This window comes from Vicia villosa, linkage group LG7 (assembly GCF_029867415.1).
Source record: "Vicia villosa cultivar HV-30 ecotype Madison, WI linkage group LG7, Vvil1.0, whole genome shotgun sequence".
NCBI lineage: Eukaryota > Viridiplantae > Streptophyta > Magnoliopsida > Fabales > Fabaceae > Vicia > Vicia villosa.
In genome coordinates, this window is record NC_081186.1 from 51,601,294 (window position 1) to 51,619,572 (window position 18,279).

The window sequence follows — 18,279 nt, forward strand, 5'->3', positions numbered from 1 at the left end:
CTTAAATTAAAACTTCCAAAATAAAGACACACAGAGACACATCATAGGAAAATAAAGACACACAGAGAGACACTTCCTAGGGTAATTAAAACACACATAATTAAACATTCAGTCATCCAAGGATAATTAAAACACACATAATTAAACATTCAGTCATCCTAGGGTAATTAAAACACACATCATTACAGAAAGGACAAGTCATCAAGCATCCTAGGCAACAATCCATACCATATCCTTCTGGAACACCCAATGTCAGGCTTCGATAAGGCCCGGTCCATATCCGAGAACCTTAAAAGCAACATGGGTTAAACTCCATGAACTGGTGTCCAAATGGCACAATGCAACACCATTATTGATCTTCTGCTTGGATTTTACTTCCCAAATATCAACTTGATAGATGCGAACTCTTGGTACATTGTGGCAGTAGTACATAAGGAACGGAAACCAGCTATGGTGACAAGTATCGGATTTTTTACCAATGACATTCACGCCAGCCACAATTATGTTTTGAGATGAACCGTTGACACTCTTTGTGGTATGAGCTATAATGTTCCGGCCCAAGATGAACTTGGCAAAGTCTACAATTCCTTCAAAAAAAACTTCACAGCTTCTCTCCTCCCCTGTATTAGCAGGATTGTGACACGCTTTGACTGACTCCATCATGGTTTTAGAAAGGTTGTTAAACACATATAGAAGTTGTGACATTTCAGAAGACGCAGATGGTAGTTTCTTCAATAAGGACCGAGTAAAGAAAGACTGTCTTGGTATATAATCCTTGATATTTTGCATTCTGATGATACTCCCCAAAGTCATCATACTCTGACGGAAAAAAAGTCCTTCTTCATCTGATTTCACCCCTAGAAGCCTTTATTTTGTTTCTTATAAGTATGATAGGTTAATGGAGGCTTTTCGAGTATGGTTTCCTTCTCTTCCTGCTGAGAAGGAGGATGATTATTATTATTATATTGCAATTGATATGCTGCTTAAGGCTTTGCGAGTATGGCTTCCTTCTCCTCTTGCATAGAAGGAGGATGATTCTTATTATTATAATGCAATTGATAGCCTACTTGAGGCTCTGCGAGTATGGCTTCCTTCTCCTCCTGCTGAGAAGGAGGATGATTCTTATTATAACGCAATTGATAGCTTACTTGAGGCTTTGCGAGTCTGAATTCCCTCTCCTCCTGAGAAATGCACGAGGTGTTGGCAGCTTGGAAGAATAGATGCTTCTCTAACTTGGTAGTCGGAGGAAGTATCTTTTCTATAAGAAATAGTGGAATCGGTACTTTGCTCGTTGTACATCGGTTCCAATATTGTATTGCAAGCTCTCGAGGTGTGGAAGTTAAACTTTTTGTGTTAAAGACACCAATGCCGAGGATATTATGAAAATAAGAATCACACGCATGGTTGATCATTGTTTGAGCATGTTTGATAAATGGTTGAGTATGGTTTGAGTTTGAGAATTGTTTAGAAGATGGTGTTATTTATAGGAGAATGAAAATTTATGGAAGGTGAAAGTGAATGGATGGGAAGGTGTGAATAGTTAGATAAACACGTGATTTTATGTATGCTGTTAAAATGAAAATTAATGGAAGGTAAAAGAATGAGTAGGTGACACGTGATTTTGTGGAGGTGAATATTTTGAAGGTACATACCGGGATGCGAAGTTTACGATATTTTATCTAAAAGTTATGTAACCCACCTGAGGTGTCCAACTTAAAATGCGTCCTCCAAAAATCAACTCATTAATGATAGTTTAAATTATACTACTCCCAAATTCATTAATGATATTTTCAATGATACTAATTTTTTTGAATCATGAATGTTTAGATGATTGTATTTTTACTCCCAAATACACTAATGATAGTTTCAATGCTATTAATTTTGTTGAATCTTTAGATATTTGTATTTTTACTCCCAAATTCATTAATGATAGTTTCAATGCTATTAATTTTGTTGAATGAATGTTTAGATATTGCATTTCTACTCCCAAATTAATTAATGATAGTTCCAATGCAATTAATTGTTATACATCTTGTCGAATCAAACTAAATTATCACGTTTTAAAAGTTAATTTTTAAAATATGGGTGTTGCTAACCAGGGCACTGGTTAGCATTTAAAAAACGGAAAATATTTTATAGAAAATTTAATATCTTCTATCAATTAGTGTGTGTGCGTGCTATTTTTGTTTCATCTTGCATTTTCATTTTTTATGCGCATTAATTGTGTTAAACAAAGTACCTTTGTTCTAACATATGATTCGGAAAATTTTCTCACAATGGTTTGCCATGCAGACAAGTTTAACATTTAAGAAATCTATAAAGTTAGAAGAAACTGAAGTATCAGAGGCAATGGCTGTAAAAAAAATCACATGGGTAATTAAAGATTCTGCAAACTTTAGAATAGTAATAAGCATTTTATGCATTAGTGGGGTGGTTTCCTCAATTTTCCGATGCACGTTGTTTTATGAAATACTATAGCCTTTGATATCCGACTGCTTAGCAAAGTTGACTCGTGACGACAATGAGAAAACAGAGCTAAGGAATGAACAGTTAGTTAAAGGTTAAATAATTAGCGTACAAATGCCATCCTATGATTATTTCAGACATAATATTCATCATGCAGAAAATAAAAACAACAGGGTAACTAAAACATAAATAATTAAACATTATCTTAAATTAAAACTTACAAAATAAAGACACACAGAGACACATCATAGGAAAATAAAGACACACAGAGAGACACTTCCTAGGTTAATTAAAACACACATAATTAAACATTCAGTCATCCTAGGATAAATAAAACACACATAATTAAACATTCAGTCATCCTAGGGTAATTAAAACACACATCATTACAGAAAAGACAGGTCATCAAGCATCCTAGGCAGCAATCCATACCATATCGTTCTCGAACACCCAATGGCAGGCTTCGATAAGGCCCGGTCCATATCCGAGAACCTTAAAAGCAACATGGGTTGGACTCCATGAACTGGTGTCCAAATGGCACACTGCAACACCATTATTGATCTTCTGCTTGGATTTTACTTCCCAAATATCAACTTGATAGATGCAAACTTTTGGTACACTGTGGCAGTAGCACATAAGGAACGGAAACCAGCTACGGTGACAAGTAACGGATTTTTCACCAATGACATTCACGCCAACCACAATTATGTTTTGAGATGAAACGTTGACACTCTCTGTGGTATGAGCTGTAATGTTTCGGCCCAAGATGAACTTGGCAAAGTCTAGCATTCCTTTTAAAGAAACTTCACAGCTTCTCTCCTCCCCTGTATTAGCAGGATTGTGACACACTTTGACTGACTCCATCATGGTTTTAGAAAGGTTGTTAAACAATTTTAGAAGTTGTGACATTTCAGAAGACGCAGATGGTAGTTTCTTCAATATGGACCGAGTAAAGAAAGACTGTCTTGGTATATAATCCTTGATATTTTGCATTCTGATGATACTCCCCACAGTCATCATACTCTGACGGAAAAAAAGTCCTTCTTCAACAGATTTCACCCCCTTGAAGCCTTTGTTTTGTTTCTTATAAGTATGGTAGGTTAATGGAGGCTTTGCGAGTATGGCTTCCTTCTCTTCCTGCTGAGAAGGAGGATGATTATTATTATTATATTGCAATTGATAGCCTGCTTGAGGCTTTGCGAGTATGGCTTCCTTCTCCTCCTGCTGAGAAGGAGGATGATTCTTATTATTAGAATGCAATTGATAGCCTACTTGAGGCTCTGCGAATATGGCTTCCTTCTCCTCCTGCTGAGTAGGAGGATGATTCTTATTATAATGCAATTGATAGCTTACTTGAGGCTTTGCGAGTCTGAATTCCCTCTCCTCCTGAGAAATGCACGAGGTGTTGGCAGCTTAGAAGAAAAGATGCTTCTCTAACTTGGTAACCGGAGGAAGTATCTTTTCTAGAAGAAATAGTGGAATCGGTACTTTGCTCGTTGTACATCGGTTCCATTATTGTATTGCAAGCTCTCGAGGTGTGGAAGTTAAATTTTTTGTGTTAAAGACACCAATGCCGAGGATATTATGAAAATAAGAATCACACGCATGGTTGATAATGTTTGAGCATGTTTGATAAATGGTTTGAGTTTGAGAATTGTTTAGAAGATGGTGTTATTTATATGAGAATGAAAATTTATGGAAGGTGAAAGTGAATGGATGGGAAGGTGTGAATAGTTAGATAAACACGTGATTTTATGTATGCTGTTAAAATGAAAATTAATGGAAGGTGAAAGGATGAATAGGTGACACGTGATTTTGTGGAGGTGAATATTTTGAAGGTACATAACGAGATGCGAAGTTTACGATATTTTATCTAAAAGTAATGTAACCCAACTGAGGTGTCCAACTTAAAATGCTTCCTCCAAAAATCAACTCATTAATGATAGTTTAAATTATACTACTCTCAAATTCATTAATGATATTTTCAATGATACTAATTTTTTTGAATCATGAATGTTTAGATGATTGTAATTATACTCCCAAATACACTAATGATAGTTTCAATGCTATTAATTTTGTTGAATCTTTAGATTTTTCTATTTTTACTCCCAAATTCATTAATGATAGTTTCAATGCTATTAATTTTGTTGAATGAATGTTTAGATATTGCATTTCTACTCCCAAATTAATAAATGATAGTTCCATTGCAATTAATTGTTATACATCTTGTCGAATCAAAATAAATTATCACTTTTTAAAAGTTAATTTTTAAAATATGGGTCTTGCTAACCAGTGCCCTCAAGGCACTGGTTAGCATTTCAAAAACGGAAAATATTTTATAGAAAATTTAATATGCAATTAATTGTTATACATCTTGTCGAATCAAATTTAATTATCACTTTTTAAAAGTTAATTTTTAAAATATGGGTCTTGCTAAACAGTGCCCTCTGGGCACTAGTTTTCATTTTAAAACGGAAAATATTTTATAGAAAATTTAACATCTTCTATCAATTAGTGTGTGCGCGCGCTATTTTTGTTTCATCTTGCAATTTCATTTTTTATGCGCATTAACTGTGTTAAACCAAGTACCTTTGTTCTAACATATGATTCGGTAAATTTTCCCACAATGGTTTGCCATGCAGACAAGTTTAACATTTAAGAAATCTTTAAAGTTAGAAGAAACAGAAGTATCAGAGGCAATGGCTGTAAAAAAAGATCACATGGGTAGTAAAACATTATGCAAACTTTAGAATAGTAACATGCATTTTATGCATTAGTGGGGCGGTGTCCTCAATTTTCCGATGCATGTTGTTTTATGAGATACTAAAGCCTTTGATATCCGACTGCTTAGCAAAGATGACTCGTGACGACAATGAGAAAACAGGGCAAAGGAATGAACATTTAGTTAAAGGTTAAATAATTAGCATACAGATGCCATATTATGATTATTCCAGACATAATATGCATCATACAGAAAATAAAAACAGTAGGGTAACTAAAACATAAATTATTAAACATTATCTTAAATTAAAACTTACAAAATAAAGACACACAGAGACACATCCTAGGAAAATAAAGACACAGAGAGACACTTCCTAGGGTAATTAGAACACACATAATTAAACATTCAGTCATCATAGGATAATAAAACACACATAATTAAACATCCAGTCATGCTAGGATAATTAAAACACACATCATTACAGAAAAGACAAGTCATCAAGCATCCTAGGAAGCAATCCAAACCATATCGTTCACGAACACCCAATGGCAGGCTTCGATAAGGCCTGATCCGTATCCGAGAACCTTAAACGCAACATGGGTTGGAATCCATGAATTGGTGTCCAAATGGCACACTGCAACACCATTCTTGATCTTCTGCTTAGATTTTACTTCCCAAATATCAACTTGATAGATGCGAACACTTGGTACATTGTAGCAGTAGTACACTAGGAACGAAAACCAGCTACGGTGACAAGTAACCGTTTTTTCACCAATGACATTAACGCCACCCAAAATTATGTTTTGAGATGAACCGTTGACACTCTCTGTGGTATGAGCTGTAATTTTCCGGCCCAAGATGAACTTGGCAAAGTCTATTATTCCTTCAAAAGAAACTTCACAGCTTCTCTCTTCCCCTATATTAGCAAGATTGTGACACGCTTTGACTGACTCCATCATGGTTTTAGAAAGGTTGTTAAACACATTTAGAAGTTGTGACATTTCAGAAGACGCAGATGGTAGTTTCTTCAATAGGGACCGGGTAAAGAAAGACTGTCTTGGTAAATAATCATTGATATTTGGCTTTCTGATGATACTCCCCACAGTCATCATACTCTGCTGGAAAAAATGTCCTTCTTCAACTGATTTCACCCCCTTGAAGCCTTTGTTTTTTTCTTATAAGTATGGTAGGTTAATGGAGGCTTTGCGAGTATGGCTTCCTTCTCCTCCTGCTGAGAAGGAGGATGATTCTTATTATTATAATGCAATTGATACCCTACTTGAGGCTTTGCGAGTATGGCTTCCTTCTCCTCCTGCTGAGAAGGAGGATGATTCTTATTATTAGAATGCAATTGATAGCCTACTTGAGGCTTTGCGAGTATGGCTTCCTTCTCGTCCTGCTGAGAAGAAGGATGATTCTTATTATAACGCAATTGATAGCTTACTTGAGGCTTTGCGAGTCTGAATTCCCTCTCCTCCTGAGAAAAGCACGAGGTGTTGGCAGCTTGGAAGAATAGATGCTTCTCTAACTTGGTAACCGGAGGAATTATCTTTTCTATAAGAAATAGTGGAATCGGTACTTTGCTCGTTGTACATCGGTTCCAATATTGTATTGCAAGCTCTCGAGGTGTGGAAGTTAAATTTTTTGTGTTAAAGACACCAATGCCGAGGATATTATGAAAATAAGAATCACACGCATGGTTGATAATTGTTTGAGCATGTTTGATAAATGGTTGAGTATGGTTTGAGTTTGAGAATTGTTTAGAAGATGGTGTTATTTATAGGAGAATGAAAATTTATGGAAGGTGAAAGTGAATGGATGGGAAGGTGTGAATAGTTAGATAAACACGTGATTTTATGTATGCTGTTAAAATGAAAATTAATGGAGGGTAAAAGGATGAGTAGGTGACACGTGATTTTGTGGAGGTGAATATTTTGAAGGTACATACCGGGATGCGAAGTTTACGATATTTTATCTAAAAGTAATGTAACCCACCTGAGGCGTCCTACTTAAAATGCTTCCTCCAAAAATCAACTCATTAATGATAGTTTAAATTATACTACTCCCAAATTCATTAATGATATTTTCAATGATACTAATTTTTTTGAATCATGAATGTTTAGATGATTGTATTTTTACTCCCAAATACACTATTGATAGTTTCAATGCTATTAATTTTGTTGAATCTTTAGATATTTGTATTTTTACTCCCAAATTCATTAATGATAGTTTCAATGCTATTAATTTTGTTGAATGAATGTTTAGATTTTGCATTTCTACTCCCAAATTAATTAATTAATGATAGTTCCAATGCAATTAATTGGTATACATCTTGTCGAATCAAATTAAATTATCACTTTTTAAAAGTTAATTTTAAAATATGGGTCTTGCTAACCAGGGCACTGGTTAGCATTTCAAAAACGGAAAATATTTTATAGAAAATTTAATATCTTCTATCAATTAGTGTGTGTGCGTGCTATTTTTGGTTCATCTTGCATTTGCATTTTTTATGCGCATTAATTGTGTTAAACAAAGTACCTTTGTTCTAACATATGATTCGGTAAATTTTCTCACAATGGTTTGGCATGCAGACAAGTTTAACATTTAAGAAATATTTAAAGTTAGAAGAAACAGAAGTATCAGAGGCAATGGCTGTAAAAAAAGATCACATGGGTAATAAATGATTCTGCAAACTTTAGAATAGTAACAAGTATTTTATGCATTAGTGGGGCGGTTTCCTCAATTTTCCGATGCATGTTGTTTTATGAAATACTATAGCCTTTGATATCCGACTGCTTAGTAAAGCTGACTCGTGACGACAATGAGAAAACAGAGCTAAGGAATGAACAGTTAGTTAAAGGTTAAATAATTAGCGTACAGATGCCATCCTATGATTATTCCAGACATAATATTCATCATGCAGAAAATAAAAACAACAGGGTAACTAAAACATAAATAACTAAACATTATCTTAAATTAAAACTTACAAAATAAAGACACACAGAGACACATCCTAGGAAAATAAAGACACACAGAGAGACACTTCCTAGGTTAATTAAAACACACATAATTAAACATTCAACCATCCTAGGATAATTAAAACACACATAATTAAACATTCAGTCATCCTAGGGTAATTAAAACATACATCATTACAGAAAAGACAAGTCATCAGGCATCCTAGGCAGCAATCCATACCATATCGTTCTCGAACACCCAATGGCAGGCTTCGATAAGGCCCGATCCATATCCGAGAACCTTAAAAGCAACATGGGTTGGACTCCATGAACTGGTGTCCAAATGGCACACTGCAACACCATTATTCATCTTCTGCTTGGATTTTACTTCCCAAATATCAACTTGATGGATGCAAACTCTTGTTACATTGTGGCAGTAGTACATAAGGAACGGAAACCAGCTACGGTGACAAGTAACGGATTTTTCACCAATGACATTCACGCCAGCCACAATTATGTTTTGAGATGAACCGTTTACACTCTCTGTAGTATGAGCTGTAATGTTCCGGCCCAAGATGAACTTGGCAAAGTCTAGCATACCTTTTAAAGAAACTTCACAGCTTCTCTCCTCCCCTGTATTAGCAGGATTGTGACACGCTTTGACTGACTCCATCATGGTTTTAGAAAGGTTGTTAAACACATTTAGAAGTTGTGACATTTCATAAGACGCAGATGGTAGTTTCTTCAATAGGGACCGAGTAAAGAAAGATTGTCTTGGTATATAATCCTTAATATTTTGCATTATGATGATACTCCCCATAGTCATCATACTCTAACGGAAAAAAATTCCTCCTTCAACAGATTTCACCCCCTTGAAGCCTTTGTTTTGTTTCTTATAAGTATGGTAGGTTAATGGAGGTTTTGCGAGTATGGCTTCCTTCTCTTCCTGCTGAGAAGGAGGATGATTATTATTATTATATTGCAATTGATAGCCTGCTTGAGGCTTTGCGAGTATGGCTTCCTTCTCCTCCTGCTGAGAAGGAGGATGATTCTTATTATTATAATGCAATTGATAGCCTACTTGAGGCTTTGCGAGTATGGCTTCCTTCTCCTCTTGATGAGAAGGAGGACGATTCTTATTATAACGCAATTGATAGCTTACTTGAGGATTTGCGAGTCTGAATTCCCTCTCCTCCTGAGAAAAGCACAAGGTGTTGGCATCTTGGAAGAATAGATGCTTCTCTAACTTGGTAACCGGAGGAAGTATCTTTTCTAGAAGAAATAGTGGAATCGGTACTTTGCTCGTTGTACATCGGTTCCATTATTGTATTGCAAGCTCTCGAGGTGTGGAAGTTAAATTTTTTGTGTTAAAGACACCAATGCCGAGGATATTATGAAAATAAGAATCACACGCATGGTTGATAATTGTTTGAGCATGTTTGATAAATGGTTGAGTATGGTTTGAGTTTGAGAATTGTTTAGAAGATGGTGTTATTTATATGAAAATGAAAATTTATGGAAGGTGAAAGTGAATGGATGGGAAGGTGTGAATAGTTAGATAAACACGTGATTTTATGTATGCTGTTAAAATGAAAATTAATGGAAGATAAAAGGATGAGTAGGTGACACGTGATTTTGTGGAGGTGAATATTTTGAAGGTACATAACGAGATGCGAAGTTTACGATATTTTATCTAAAAGTAATGTAACCCAACTAAGGTGTCCAACTTAAAATGCTTCCTCCAAAAATCAACTCATTAATGATAGTTTAAATTATACTACTCCCAAATTCATTAATGATATTTTCAATGATGCTAATTTTTTTGAATCATGAATGTTTAGATGATTGAAATTTTACTCCCAAATACACTAATGATAGTTTCAATGCTATTAATTTTGTTGAATCTTTAGATATTTCTATTTTTACTCCCAAATTCATTAATGATAGTTTCAATGCTATTAATTTTGTTGAATGAATGTTTAGATATTGCATTTCTACTCCCAAATTAATAAATGATAGTTCCATTGCAATTAATTGTTATACATCTTGTCGAATCAAAATAAATTATCACTTTTTAAAAGTTAATTTTTAAAATATGGGTCTTGCTAACCAGTGCCCTCAAGGCACTGGTTAGCATTTCAAAAACGGAAAATATTTTGTAGAAAATTTAATATGCAATTAATTGTTATACATCTTGTCGAATCAAATTTAATTATCACTTTTTAAAAGTTAATTTTTAAAATATGGGTCTTGCTAAACAGTGCCCTCTGGGCACTGGTTATCATTTTAAAAACGGAAAATATTTTATAGAAAATTTAACATTTCTATCAATTAGTGTGTGCGCGCGCTATTTTTGTTTCATCTTGCAATTTCATTTTTTATGCGCATTAACTGTGTTAAACAAAGTACCTTTGTTCTAACATATGATTCCGTAAATTTTCCCACAATGGTTTGCCATGCAGACAAGTTTAACATTTAAGAAATCTTTAAAGTTAGAAGAAACAGAAGTATCAGAGGCAATGGCTGTAAAAAAAGATCACATGGGTAATAAAACATTCTGCAAACTTTAGAATAGTAACATGCATTTTATGCATTAGTGGGGCGGTGTCCTCAATTTTCCGATGCATGTTGTTTTATGAGATACTAAAGCCATTGATATCCGACTGCTTAGCAAACATGACTCGTGACGACAATGAGAAAACAGGGCAAAGGAATGAACATTTAGTTAAGGGTTAAATAATTAGCATACAGATGCCATATTATGATTATTCCAGACATAATATGCATCATACAGAAAATAAAAACAGTAGGGTAACTAAAACATAAATTATTAAACATTATCTTAAATTAAAACTTACAAAATAAAGACACACAGAGACACATCCTAGGAAAATAAAGACACAGAGAGACACTTCCTAGGGTAATTAAAACACACATAATTAAACATTCAGTCATCATAGGATAATTAAAACACACATAATTAAACATCCAGTCATCCTAGGGTAATTAAAACACACATCATTACAGAAAAGACAAGTCATCAAGCATCCTAGGAAGCAATCCAAACCATATCATTCTCGAACACCCAATGGCAGGCTTCGATAAGGCCCGATCCGTATCCGAGAACCTTAAACGCAACATGGGTTGGAATCCATGAATTGGTGTCCAAATGGCACACTGCAACACCATTCTTGATCTTCTGCTTGGATTTTACTTCCCAAATATCAACTTGATAGATGCGAACACTTGGTACATTGTGGCAGTAGTACACTAGGAACGGAAACCAGCTACGGTGACAAGTAACAGTTTTTTCACCAATGACATTCACGCCACCCACAATTATGTTTTGAGATGAACCGTTGACACTCTCTGTGGTATGAGCTGTAATGTTCCGGCCCAGGATGAACTTGGCAAAGTCTATTATTCCTTCAAAAGAAACTTCACAGCTTCTCTCTTCCCCTATATTAGCAAGATTGTGACACGCTTTGACTGACTCCATCATGGTTTTAGAAAGGTTGTTAAACACATTTAGAAGTTGTGACATTTCAGAAAACGCAGATGGTAGTTTCTTCAATAGGGACCGGGTAAAGAAAGACTGTCTTGGTAAATAATCATTGATATTTGGCTTTCTGATGATACTCCCCACAGTCATCATACTCTGCTGGAAAAAATGTCCTTCTTCAACTGATTTCACCCCCTTCAAGCCTTTGTTTTTTTTACTTATAAGTATGGTAGGTTAATGGAGGCTTTGCGAGTATGGCTTCCTTCTCCTCCTGCTGAGAAGGAGGATGATTCTTATTATTATAATGCAATTGATACCCTACTTGAGGCTTTGCGAGTATGGCTTCATTCTCCTCCTACTGAGAAGGAGGATGATTCTTATTATTAGAATGCAATTGATAGCCTACTTGAGGCTTTGCGAATATGGCTTCCTTCTCGTCCTGCTGAGAAGGAGGATGATTCTTATTATAACGCAATTGATAGCTTACTTGAGGCTTTGCGAGTCTGAATTCCCTCTCCTCTTGAGAAAAGCACGAGGTGTTGGCAGCTTGGAAGAATAGATGCTTCTCTAACTTGGTAACCGGAGGAAGTATGTTTTCTATAAGAAATAGTGGAATCGGTACTTTGCTCGTTGTACATCGGTTCCAATATTGTATTGCAAGATCTTGAGGTGTGGAAGTTAAATTTTTTGTGTTAAAGACACCAATGCCGAGGATATTATGAAAATAAGAATCACACGCATGGTTGATAATTGTTTGAGCATGTTTGATAAATGGTTGAGTATGGTTTGAGTTTGAGAATTGTTTAGAAGATGGTATTATTTATAGGAGAATGAAAATTTATGGAAGGTGAAAGTGAATGGATGGAAAGGTGTGAATAGTTAGATAAACACGTGATTTTATGTATGCTGTTAAAATGAAAATTAATGGAGGGTAAAAGGATGAGTAGGTGACACGTGATTTTGTGGAGGTGAATATTTTGAAGGTACATACCGGGATGCGAAGTTTACGATATTTTATCTAAAAGTAATGTAACCCACCTGAGGTGTCCAACTTAAAATGCTTCCTCCAAAAATCAACTCATTAATGATAGTTTAAATTATACTACTTCCAAATTCATTAATGATATTTTCAATGATACTAATTTTTTTGAATCATGAATGTTTAGATGATTGTATTTTTACTCCCAAATACACTAATGATACTTTCAATGCTATTAATTTTGTTGAATCTTTAGATATTTGTATTTTTACTCCCAAATTCATTAATGATAGTTTCAATGCTATTAATTTTGTTGAATGAATGTTTAGATGTTGCATTTCTACTCCCAAATTAATTAATGATAGTTCTAATGCAATTAATTGTTATACATCTTGTCGAATCAAATTAAATTATCTTTTTTTAAAAGTTAATTTTAAAATATGGGTCTTGCTAACCAGGGCACTGGTTAGCATTTCAAAAACGGAAAATATTTTATAGAAAATTTAATATCTTCTATCAATTAGTGTGTGTGCGTGCTATTTTTGGTTCATCTTGCATTTGCATTTTTTATGCGCATTAATTGTGTTAAACAAAGTACCTTTGATCTAACATATGATTCGGTAAATTTTCTCACAATGGTTTGGCATGCAGACAAGTTTAACATTTAAGAAATATTTAAAGTTAGAAGAAACAGAAGTATCAGAGGCAATGGCTGTAAAAAAAGATCACATGGGTAATAAATGATTCTGCAAACTTTAGAATAGTAACAAGCATTTTATGCATTAGTGGGGCGGTTTCCTCAATTTTCCGATGCATGTTGTTTTATGAAATACTATAGCCTTTGATATCCGACTGCTTAGTAAAGCTGACTCGTGACGACAATGAGAAAACAGAGCTAAGGAATGAACAGTTAGTTAAAGGTTAAATAATTAGCGTACAGATGCCATCCTATGATTATTCCAGACATAATATTCATCATGCAGAAAATAAAAACAACAGGGTAACTAAAACATAAATAACTAAACATTATCTTAAATTAAAACTTACAAAATAAAGACACACAGAGACACATCCTAGGAAAATAAAGACACACAGAGAGACACTTCCAAGGTTAATTAAAACACACATAATTAAACATTAAGCCATCCTAGGATAATTAAAACACACATAATTAAACATTCAGTCATCCTAGGGTAATTAAAACACACATCATTACAAAAAAGACAAGTCATCAGGCATCCTAGGCAGCAATCCATACCATATCGTTCTCGAACACCCAATGACAGGCTTCGATAAGGCCCGGTCCATATCCGAGAACCTTAAAATCAACATGGGTTGGACTCCATGAACTGGTGTCCAAATGGCACACTGCAACACCATTATTGATCTTCTGCTTGGATTTTACTTCCCAAATATCAACTTGATAGATGCAAACTCTTGGTACATTGTGGCAGTAGTACATAAGGAACGGAAACCAGCTACGGTGACAAGTAACGGATTTTTCACCAATGACATTCACGCCAGCCACAATTATGTTTTGAGATGAACCGTTTACACTCTCTGTGGTATGAGCTGTAATGTTCCGGCTCAAGATGAACTTGGCAAAGTCTAGCATTCCTTTTAAAGAAACTTCACAGTTTCTCTCCTCCCCTGTATTAGCAGGATTGTGACACGCTTTGACTGACTCCATCATGGTTTTAGAAAGGTTGTTAAACACATTTAGAAGTTGTGACATTTCAGAAGACGCAGATGGTAGTTTCTTCAATAGGGACCGAGTAAAGAAAGACTGTCTTGGTATATAATCCTTAATATTTTGCATTCTGATGATACTCCCCACAGTCATCATACTCTGACGGAAAAAAAGTCCTTCTTCAACAGATTTCACCCACTTGAAGCCTTTGTTTTGTTTCTTATAAGTATGGTAGGTTAATGGAGGTTTTGCGAGTATGGCTTCCTTCTCTTCCTGCTGAGAAGGAGGATGATTATTATTATTATATTGCAATTGATAGCCTGCTTGAGGCTTTGCGAGTATGGCTTCCTTCTCCTCCTGCTGAGAAGGAGGATGATTCTTATTATTATAATGCAATTGATAGCCTACTTGAGGCTCTGCGAGTATGGCTTCCCTCTCCTCTTGATGAGAAGGAGGATGATTTTTATTATAACGCAATTGATAGCTTACTTGAGGCTTTGCGAGTCTGAATTCCCTCTCCTCCTGAGAAAAGCACAAGGTGTTGGCATCTTGGAAGAATAGATGCTTCTCTAACTTGGTAACCGGAGGAAGTATCTTTTCTATAAGAAATAGTGGAATCGGTACTTTGCTCGTTGAACTTTGGTTCCAGTATTCTATTGCGAGCTCTCGAGGTGTGGAAGTAAATTTTTTGTGTGTTAAAGACACCAATGCCGAGAATAATATGAAAATAAGAATCACACGCATGGTTGATAATTGTTTGAGCATGTTTGATAAATCGTTGAGTATGGTTTGAGTTTTAGAATTGTTTAGAAGATGGTGTTATTTATAGGAGAATGAAAATTTATGGAAGGTGAAAGTGAACGGATGGGAAGGTGTGAATAGTTAGCTAAACACGTGATTTTATGGATGCTGTTAAAATAAAAATTAATGGAAGGTAAAGGGATGAGTAGGTGACACGTGATTTTTTGGAGGTGAATATTTTGAAGGTACATACCAAGATGCGAAGTTTATGATATTTTATCTAAAAGTAATATAACCCACCTGAGGTGTCCAACTTAAAAATGCTTCCTCCAAAAATTAATTCATTAATGATAGTTTAAATTATACTACTCCCAAATTCATTAATGATAGTTTCAATGATACTAAATTTTTTGAATCAAGAATGTTTAGATGATTGTATTTTTACTCCCAAATACACTAATGATAGTTTCAATGCTATTAATTTTGTTGAATCTTTAGATATTTGTATTTTTACTCCCAAATTCATTAATGATAGTTTCAATGCTATTAATTTTGTTGAATGAATGTTTAGATATTGCATTTCTACTCTCAAATTAATTAATGATAGTTCCAATGCAATTAATTGTTATACATCTTGTTGAATCAAATTAAATTATCACTTTTTAAAAGTTACTTTTTAAAATATGGGTCATGCTAACCAGTGCCATCAGGGCACTGGTTAGCATTTCAAAAACTGAAAATATTTTATAGAAAATGTAATATCTTCTATCAATTAGTGTGTGTGCGTGATATTTTTGTTTCATCTTGCAATTGCATTTTTTATGCGCATTAATTTTGTTAAACAAAGTACCTTTGTTCTAACATATGATTCGGTAAATTTTCCCACAATGGTTTGTCATGCAGACAAGTTTAACATTTAAGTAATCTTTAAAGTTAGAAGAAACAGAAGTATCAGAGGCAATGGTTGTAAAAAAAGATCACATGGGTAATAAAAGATTCTGCAAATTTAGAATAGTAACATGCATTTTATACATTAGTGGGGCGGTGTCCTCAATTTTCCGATGCATGTTGTTTTATGAGATACTATAGCCTTTGATATCCGACTTCTTAGAAAAGATGACTCGCGACGACAATGAGAAAAAAGAGCTAAGGAATGAACAGTTAGTTAAAGGTTAATAAATTAGCATACAAATGTCATTGATCGGTCACCATTTTACACTCAATTTCATCATAAATTCGACACACGATCATCATGTTTGGTAACACTTTATGGTTATTTCCTAATGTTTTCTTTAATTTATCTAGTTCCAAGTTTATTTGTGTGAAGTTTGTTTTTGCGTCATTCTCATTGTAAATTAGATGCTTTTGATCTCGTTTGGTAATGGTTTCAGGTTAGCTTCGGATTTTTGGAAGATCGCATAGCCAAGAGGTGTGAGAAAAGGGAGCAAAAAGCAAAAAAAGAGCATATGGGCAGAGGCGGACACGGTCTGACCGTGTCATCTGACACGGCCGTGTCAGACCCCCTGAAGAAACTCAGCCCTAAGACCAGAAGCTGACACGGTCTGTCCGTGTCAAGTGACACGGCCGTGTCAGCTGTGCGGACAGAATTTCTGAATTTTGGTTTTTCCAATCTTTTTAAAGTTCAGGGGCAGTTTGGGTATTGCGGGGGAGATCTGAAAACCTAGAGGGATTAAAAGAGGATTGAGAGACAAGGAGAAGGGATCTTGGATCATTGAGAATAGAGAATTACAGAGAAAAGAGCAATCAAGGGATTTGGGAGAGATCTTCAAGAGCACTCGCAATTGGAGATCATATCGACCGATAATTTCTTGTAATGACTTCATTTACTCTTGTTATTTTCTTAAACACTATGAGTAGCTAAACTATTCTATGCTAGGGTGATGTCCCTAAATCTTTTCATGTAATGACTTGTTAAAACCGTTGTTGATGATTTTGATGTTTTTATAAATTGAGTTTATGATTCAAAGTTTTTCATGCTTTATCATATTGGAAAATATTTTATTGATCTACGATTAGGGTTAGGCGTGACACACCACCCTAATGCATTTTGAATCAAAACACTACCGGTAAATCGCTTAGGAATAAGGATTTCACGATAGTGATCATCCATTCTAGATTATGCTGCATAATGTCTTAATGCTAAATTCAATTATTGAGGAATTAAAATTGACTTTTAAGTATTAAGAAGTTCTCCACTAAGGAATTAGGGAAAACTATTTTATAGAATTGATACTCAATCATAATCACATCTTTTCGTTAACAACGGTATTCTCAAGGAGTTACGTAAGATTTATACATCAACCTTAGCATGTCTTCTCCTTTGTGTACCAGATCATCATTTACTTATCGTTTTTAATTATAAACAGTTATTCAGTTTTTCTCAAACCAATCAAAACAACAACCATAGCTTTTTGTTCAATTGAAATTTAGTCCTGGCTTATATTTTATCCGCAGTCCTAGTGATCGATACTTGGATAAACATCCACTTTAATAACTACATCGGTAAAAAATAGTACACTTGCTATTTTACCGATCAAGTTTTTGGCGCCGTTGCCGGGGACTGCCAAACTATAAGCCGAACTTTAAGTCAATTGAAATTTTGTTGCTCTGCGACCAAAATTTTATTTTTATCTGTTATTTTAATCTCATTGCAGTTTTGTATCTGTTCTAACTGTTGTCTAACTGTTTATGCGAGGTCAGACCTCAGCTAAATTTTCCTTTGACACAGAACCAGAAAGAGCTCTGCACGAGAGACGCCGCAAGGCGAGAATTGAAAGACTGGCAGTACCAAGTGCAAGTCTCAGTGTTCCACATCAGGAAAGCGACGACGAAGTGTCTGTGCATTCGGAGCACAGCGACTCTGACTTTGACAGGGAGGTAGATCAGGAACCAGTTAACATGGCTGGAAATCAACCTCCTGCGGAGAGATTGTTAGGGGACTATGGAGGGGCAAATGCTCATCCCAACCGGATGACTATTGTTAATCAACCCGTGAATGTAGCACATTTTCAATTGCATCCATCAACCATTCGCCAGTTAGAGAGCAAGCCGTTCTCCGGAAGAATAAACGAGGATGCAAACAAGCATCTTCAGAGATTCCTCACTACGACAACTTCGTTGAAGATCGAAGGTCATTCAGAGGAGGCCAAGAGACTTGTTATGTTCCCGTTTACACTTACTGATGACGCAGAAGAGTGGTTT

The 18,279-nt window shown here is 35.1% G+C and overlaps 5 protein-coding genes across 5 annotated transcripts; all 5 read right to left on the bottom strand.

Moving 5' to 3' along the window:
- Positions 1-252: 252 nt before the first annotated feature.
- On the bottom strand, positions 253-813 carry LOC131619039 (polygalacturonase 1 beta-like protein 3). The gene has a single exon (XM_058890182.1). The coding sequence runs from the start codon at positions 811-813 to the stop codon at positions 253-255; it is 561 nt and encodes a 186-aa protein (XP_058746165.1).
- Positions 814-2,880: 2,067 nt separating this feature from the next.
- Positions 2,881-3,979, bottom strand: LOC131619040 (polygalacturonase 1 beta-like protein 3). Its single transcript, XM_058890183.1, has 2 exons — positions 3,905-3,979; positions 2,881-3,852 (listed from the first exon to the last, which is right to left on the bottom strand). Exons 1-2 carry the CDS (start codon positions 3,977-3,979, stop codon positions 2,881-2,883), a joined length of 1,047 nt encoding a protein of 348 aa, XP_058746166.1.
- Positions 3,980-5,694: 1,715 nt separating this feature from the next.
- Positions 5,695-6,297, bottom strand: LOC131619041 (polygalacturonase 1 beta-like protein 3). Its single transcript, XM_058890184.1, has one exon. It carries the CDS (start codon positions 6,295-6,297, stop codon positions 5,695-5,697), a length of 603 nt encoding a protein of 200 aa, XP_058746167.1.
- A 4,897-nt stretch (positions 6,298-11,194) lies between these two features.
- Positions 11,195-11,797, bottom strand: LOC131619042 (polygalacturonase 1 beta-like protein 3). The gene has a single exon (XM_058890185.1). It carries the CDS (start codon positions 11,795-11,797, stop codon positions 11,195-11,197), a length of 603 nt encoding a protein of 200 aa, XP_058746168.1.
- A 2,069-nt stretch (positions 11,798-13,866) lies between these two features.
- On the bottom strand, positions 13,867-15,060 carry LOC131619044 (polygalacturonase 1 beta-like protein 2). The gene has a single exon (XM_058890186.1). The coding sequence runs from the start codon at positions 15,058-15,060 to the stop codon at positions 13,867-13,869; it is 1,194 nt and encodes a 397-aa protein (XP_058746169.1).
- Between the last annotated feature and the right edge of the window lie 3,219 nt (positions 15,061-18,279).